This window comes from Pygocentrus nattereri, chromosome 6 (assembly GCF_015220715.1).
Source record: "Pygocentrus nattereri isolate fPygNat1 chromosome 6, fPygNat1.pri, whole genome shotgun sequence".
Taxonomy (NCBI): Eukaryota; Metazoa; Chordata; class Actinopteri; order Characiformes; family Serrasalmidae; genus Pygocentrus; species Pygocentrus nattereri.
The window spans coordinates 34,262,469-34,269,582 of NC_051216.1; the positions used below are offsets into that span (position 1 = coordinate 34,262,469).

The 7,114-nt window shown below is 37.5% G+C and overlaps 1 protein-coding gene across 1 annotated transcript; it reads left to right on the plus strand.

Annotated features, from left to right (window-relative positions):
• Positions 1-1,604: 1,604 nt before the first annotated feature.
• On the plus strand, positions 1,605-6,568 carry si:dkey-83m22.7 (uncharacterized protein CFAP97D1). Its single transcript, XM_017706500.2, has 5 exons — positions 1,605-1,743; positions 1,870-1,950; positions 3,147-3,265; positions 4,954-5,134; positions 6,324-6,568. The coding sequence occupies exons 1-5, from the start codon at positions 1,648-1,650 to the stop codon at positions 6,522-6,524; spliced, it is 678 nt and encodes a 225-aa protein (XP_017561989.1). The 5' UTR covers positions 1,605-1,647; the 3' UTR covers positions 6,525-6,568.
• Positions 6,569-7,114: the final 546 nt, after the last annotated feature.

A 7,114-nucleotide genomic window follows, 5' to 3' on the forward strand; every position in this document is an offset into this window, starting at 1 on the left:
AGCACCCTGCAGGGGACCCCATCAGGGCCTGCAGCCTTGTTTTCTTGTTTTAGAGAAAGCATAGCACAATCTCTGCTACTACACTGTGCAGCTATTTTGGATTGATCTCTCTAAAACCTTTGTCAAAATATTGGTTTTGACCATAGTACTACTAACTGCATTAGACATGATCTCTGTTATAGACAGCAAAGTGTGGATCTGGGAAATAATAAATCAGAGCTGCTATTGGTAATTAAGAGGATCTAACAATTTGATTACATTTTTGGACCAGTATTATTTAATATCTATTTTAATGGCACTGGCACTGGCACTGTCATTATTGCTTGCAAAGTACATTTACATACTGATGACACAGTTCTGTAATGCTCAGCTGCCTATATTGGTGCTGCGGTGGAAAAACGTAAGTATTCTTTTAATGCCTTACAATCAGCATTTTAAAATCATAAACTGGTCTAAAATGTTGAGAAAACCAAATTTATGCAGTTTTGTAGGGCTTCTAGCATTGATGTTAACACTTTTAAAAATATTGAAAAAGTAAGTGAATGTAAACACACCTAAAGACTGACTTCAATATCAGGTTGTTAAACTAAATCCTGAGACTGCAGCACAATTGTTTTCTGTGTTTACTTTTAACATTTGCATTTTTGCATGTGAGAGATTCACGTTCCAAGAATCTCACGTGAGCTTTTAAGAGTCAGCTATTTTTTCCTTCCTTTTTTTAATGTAACCAAACATCAGGCCTCATTCACCAACTGTTCTTAAGATGAAATTTCTTCTTGAAACCCATTTACAGAGTCTTCATGAAGATTCTGAGATTCACCAGTGTTTTCTTATTTGAGGTTTGTTCTTAGGTAAGAACAGAATCTACACACACTCAAGAGTCCAAAGGTGAGAACAGTTATGTGGTTTAAAACGTCATAACAACTTCCGTGGTACAGTCTTCTATAGTCATCTAAAGAACCATTTCATCCATTTTATCACAGACTGTGCTTTTAAAGGATATATAGAGTTTTAGATTTTTTTTCTTGAATTTTATATTTTCCCTATAAACTTATAACATTTGTGTGATTTTGTGAGCTTAAAACTTTCAAACCTTACTTTATCCTTTAGATTGAACAAGCCTTTACTGTAGCTTTAAGATTGACCTCTGTTCTGATTTGCTTTGCTGTACTGCCCCTTATTAAAAAAAAACAGACTGGGCTGAAACAATACTTTTAACATCAGCTTGAAAGGGCGGAGCTAAACTGTTGTTGGCTGAATATTCATTTATATATAAATAAGTTGTTTTGATACATCACAAAAAATATTAATTCAAAACAGACTGTTCATAGTTTAATTTCCTCATGTGGATTGTTTGTAGTGGGGAGTGAACCGTTTTGAAATGTACATTTAAACAATGTTTACATCAAACCTTTTTAAAAAGTGAGGAAAAGTCAGTTTTCCAATATACAGTCCCTTTAAAAGGGACATGTCCATCCACTGTCTGGAAATGAATGATACATGAAACTCAACAGTTTCAGGGGGTTTAAAATATAAACCAGTAGAGCTAGTCATTGCGTCTCTATGGGTGTCATGACAACAGCCCCTGACAGACTCCAGCCAGGCAGTGCACAAGTCTGTGTTCAGTGCTGGAGTTTGAACAACAGCATGCAGCACCAAACTTACCAACCAGTGCTGCCCTGCATCAACAAATACTTGCAATACAAATGGGATAAAAGCTGCTATGAAATGCACAGGAAACGGGTAAGATCTGCAGCAGTGAAAGAAAAGAGAGATTTGTTTGTGTTTAAGAGGTCTTTGGAGTAAACTAGGGTTAATGCTTAAACTAATTTGTGGCACAGCACTGAAAATACAATGTTAAATTTAAAGGTTCAGTCTGCGAAGGCAACTATAAACACTACTCCACCTTTGGTCTATGGCCACCTTCTTGTCAAGAGGAAAAAACAGACGGTAAGCTGATTGTTTGGATTTGTAAACATTAACTGAACAGGGCTGGGTTTCTCAAACTTGTCATCTCAACACAAAGATGGTTCTTAAATGGTAGCGTCACAGTAAAGACTCTACCAGCTAAGCTGAGCTAAACTAACTAAACTAAGGCTGCCTTTACCCAATGAAACTTTAGTTGCTTGAAACCTACTTGAAACTAAACTGCAATTGTGAAGTGTCACTCATTTGAAACTCAGCTGCAATAGTTGTAAACGTTGTAAAAGTTTCATGAACCAGACATTCAAAATGCCTGTTGTGCATCACGTACTACATATTTGAAAACAACTGATTTCCTCAGATTAACAGACAAGAAAATTAAACAGAATATGATTTACAGGCTGGTTGAAAAGGATATCATAGATAGACAGATAAAAGACAGATATATTGATTAAGACAAAAAGCAATGACACCTGGAAAAATCATTTGCCAAATTTCCACCTAGAGCTATAATTGATCATGTGTTCAATGTGTTGCAGGCAACTCACAAGTTTCACGTGTAAAAAGTCATCTTCATTTCATTTTCTTGTTCACTGATACAGTGAAATAAGTCATTTTAATCTATGCCGTTAAATGTGATCATGTGATGTGTCTTCAGCGTTTTGATCAGCTGTTTCTTGAAAGTGAGCTGCAGGACATTTTGCTTTATGATGTAGAAAGAAAGAAAGAAAGAAAGAAAGAAAGAAAGAAAGAAAGAAAGAAAGAAAATGAACAAGTAAGCTCATTTCATCAAAACAAATTTGATATTTTTTCATGGGACTGCTGATACATTGCAAATTTTTGAGAAAATGGAGCAGGAGCGCAAGGTGTCTAACATCTACTTTAGAGTGTTGTCCCATGAAAAGATATAATAAAATATTTATATATATATAAATGTATACTATATATATATATATATATATATATATATATATATATATATATATATATATATATATATATATATAGTATACATTTAAATCATCTAATTAATCAAATACTAGAATTCCCCTAGGTCACTGGGTCACTTTAAGTTCTTCGAAGCACAGAAAATGGTTAGTAACATCTGTGTGATATCTGAAAGTGTTTGAGGGACCCTTGCTTGTGATAGTTGATGGCTGGAAGGTGCCACATCCTTATCTCATATCAGTAAACCCTGATCACAGGCCTTGTTTCAATTTCAGCTTCAAGAAGAGCGGCTTTCAACAATCCAAAGAGAAAATCACATGCTTCTCGATAAAATATCCCATATAATGAGGACAACTGGACGAATCGACTGTAGAAATGATTATGTGAAAAAAAGGTAAGCTGTTTTGTTTCAAAAGCTCAAAGACAAATATGCTATGCAACGACAACCTCTTTACCCTTTACAGTGAGGGAAAACAAGTGTTCAGACACTTTTGTTTTTGTCATATAATATACTTGCAGTGCATAAATACATTTCAAACTATGCATATTATACTTATTATATTATATGCTTATTCATCAAAGTTGCGTCAAATCTGAAATGAAAAGTTAAGTTTTATCTTTGATGTATCTGTACAATCTAACTGATATTTGGTAGCAGTGTGTGTAAATTTGAGCATAATAGGTTAACAACCTGTGAAAAAATGCTTGATCCATGCTTAACTAAAAATTATAAAAAAAATAATAATAATACTAAAGTTTGTGCACATAGCAAGCCTGTACAAAGATGGATGTACTTGTTGTATGTGCTGCAACTATTTATTGTGTATCTGTTTTACAACTGATATCGCCCAATAAATAAACAAACAGAACACTTCTCATACAATGCAATAATACAACTTTTAAACATGTTGTTTTACATTACACAATCACATCATTCTGCCATCTTAAAAAAAAAAACAACCTAAGCCATTTTGTTTATTTTACCTTTTATTCTTTTCAATTGTTGTGATTATAGCACTATAAAGTTTAATCAGTCGGGGAAGCAGTACACTCACTACTTGACCTCAAACTGAACCACTAGCATAGTCACTGGCTCACAAGCCAACATTTTTCATCACCATGTCCGAAATGTATCCTAATCGCTAAATTAAAAATATAGAACACTGTTGCAGGGAACACAATTCATGAAGGTGGCAAGTGATTTTGGACACTGTGTCATACAGGTTTTCTCATTACTGTGTGACAGAAGACTCTGTCGAAAGAAACACTATGAACTGCCCACATGAGAAGAGCTTATTTACATCTGTTACAGGTCTTAAGAAATGTCTATGGGGTGCTGTCAGTGTAGCTGTGCTTGGTAATCCCACTCAGAAACGTAGTGTGTGAATCTTCAAACCAGACAACATAATGTATTATGGGTATCTTATTTCCCCTAACACAGTGTTTCTCAACTATGGTCCTGGAGGCCTAATGCCCTGCACATTTTGTGTTTCTCCTGCTTTAAAAACTTTAACTTCATAATGGGCTGATTAGTTGGACCAGGAGTGTTGGAATCAGGGAAAAACCTATGCAGGGCAGTGGCCTAGGGTACATGGGAGATACATTGCTTATTGTGGTGTACTGTGGGACTGTTGGAGCACACTGGATATGCTGCTCAGTGTTTTCAGACACCAATAAAAAAGTCCTATTTTTGTCCACTATATAGTGAATAGGGCATAGTTTCACTCACTGCTCATGAATTAGGGGTGTGCATAATTGAACTGATATAAAAATGGAGCTACTGGTAGCCTGGCACTTGATTTGACGCTCTGAAGCTGCTTCATCGCTTTGCTTCATCTCCCTTTATTTCCATGCTATACGAAATTTTAGGAGTCAGACACTGAGTAGTTTATACGTCATTCAACGTGGTTAAATCTGTGCTCTTTTTTTTCACAACTAAGACAATAAAAGGCCACTATGTGCATTATCTCCATGGAACCATATTTTGATATGGGATTTTTACTTGTGATTAAATCCCTTGTGATTAAAGCAGAAATTAAACCACATAGTAAACAAATATTTCGACTTTTATCTTGAAACCAGTCTTTGTTCAGACAAAAGACAACGGGATCTGCTCCAGATTGTCAAGGAAAACCAGCAGATTTTCCGACGTTTATCCCAGTGCACGCCCCTCTATAGTGTCCAGCTGTGGCAGGAACAGTGGCTGGACACCCTCAATCTGATGGAGAGCATCGGACGCTTCCCACGCTTGAACAGCACTCAGGTGAGGCATGTAGAATAATGGGATGTTTGGTGACTGTGTTTTGTATTTTAGTTTTCCTCTGAAGTTCAATCATAATACTTGTGCATTTGTGTGTGCCTAAATATGCACAATTTATTAAAACGTAACCATCTGTTTTTCAACCATTCTTTTAAAACTCCTTTAAAAATCATCCAGAAGGCTACAATGATACACAGCTTTAATTTGGTATGGCAAGCCTGCTATATGGTGACTAGAGGTGGTTATATGCGAATGTGTTGATGACTGTGATATCACAACCCTAATGAATTCAGAACAGCTGCTTTGCATTAAATATATAAAATATATTGAATGTATGTTGTTAGAAGTGACATTTTTATGTTTACATAGAATATTAAGCCCTTTATTTAAGAAAGCAAAGGAAACTATTCGGTTTTCCATAATATGGGAAATGTAACTGCAGTGTTAAGAAGAAATACTTTTAGTTTAGATGAGGGGTTATCAACTTGTTCTACATTAAAGTCCATCTGTTTTCCATCAGAAAGCATAAAGCCCCACATGAAAAGAAAACTCCACTTTCTTTCTTAAAGTGTCTTCTTGTTTCTGGAAATTTTCAACACATAAAATATCATATTAGGCAAACACAAACTTCAGGGGAGTGTATTCCATTTCTTGAGGCAAGGGGCAACACATATTTGTAGCAGAACTTGTATTGATATTGGTGCAATGGGTAGCACTGACGCCTCAGAGCAAGAAGGGTCTGGGTTTGCTTCCCTGGCAGGGCGACCAGGATCCTTTCTGTGTTTGAATTTGCCTTTTCCCTGTGTTTGTATGGGTTTCCTCCCACAGTCTGAAGACATGTAGTCAGGCTGATCATACATACTAAATTACCCCTAGGTGTGAGTGTGAATGTATATGTCTGTCTGTCTGCCCTGCGATGGACTGGTGACCTGTTCAGGGTGTTTCCTGCCTTACGCCCGATGACCACTGGGATAGACTCCAACTCCTGTTGTGGCTTGAAAGATCGATTAATATTATTATTAATTTGCTGATTTTTATGTCAAAATGCCATCAGTGGCCCACAGTAGACCACTGACACCCCTCTTTACTAGCCTAAGGTCCAAGAAGTTTAGATCCTGTTTTAGATCATCCATAGATATTGCTATTCAATTTTTATTCATTGCTGTTCTACCATTTTAATTTGATCTTACAGACATCTTCAGGTGGTTCCCCTCAGAGGCAAGTGGCCTTGTCTAAAGAGAAGGCTGCCAAAAAGTCCAAGATGTCTACACAAGAAGATTCCCTAAGCATGGAAAAGCAAGCGTTGGAATGTGAGAGAGGAGAAAAGAAGAGGCAGAAAGAATCTGAGGACAAATCTGAATCAGAGGATGATCTGACCAAAGTGAATGAGTGACTAAATGTTGTGCTATCACACACACATTTTCTAACGTTGTAATTTTCCAGGGTTGTGGGGGGGGGGGGGGGGGGGGGAGGGGGGGGGGGTTGCTGGAGCCTAACCCAGCAGTCATCGGGTGGAAGACAGGATACACCCTGGAGAGAAACCCACGCAGACACGGGGAGAACATGCAAACTCCATACAGAGAGGACCCCAGTCGCCCAGCCAGAGAATCAAACCCCGGCCCTTCTCGCTGTGAGGCGACAGCGCTACCCACCATGCCACCCTGTTGTGCTATCATTTTCTGTTCAAATGATCTTTTTTTTAATTGCATGAATGCAGATCTAGAATAGCATAGGACACTATACAGGAATGATGGTTTAAACTTTAAAGCATCTAAAGCAGCCCTGCGATGGACTGGTGACCTGTCCAGGGTGTATGCTGCCTTCCGCCCAATGACTGCTGGGATAGGCTCCAGCACCGCCCCCCCGCAACCCTGAGGGAGAAGTGGCTTAGAAAATGAGTGAGAGTGAGTGAGAGCATCTAAAGCATCCCTCTATAACAAAAAATAAGATTCCAGTGTCTTGTAGAACTGTATCTTATTAATA

Bases quoted from the DNA above. Each gene is read 5' to 3' on its own strand.
- si:dkey-83m22.7 (XM_017706500.2), top strand. From the start codon at position 1,648: ATGCAGCACCAAACTTACCAACCAGTGCTGCCCTGCATCAACAAATAC. The intron at 1,744-1,869 runs GTAAGATCTGCA...TTAAATTTAAAG, and splicing joins ATGAAATGCACAGGAAACGG to GTTCAGTCTGCGAAGGCAAC. The intron at 3,266-4,953 runs GTAAGCTGTTTT...TCTTGAAACCAG, and splicing joins AATGATTATGTGAAAAAAAG to TCTTTGTTCAGACAAAAGAC.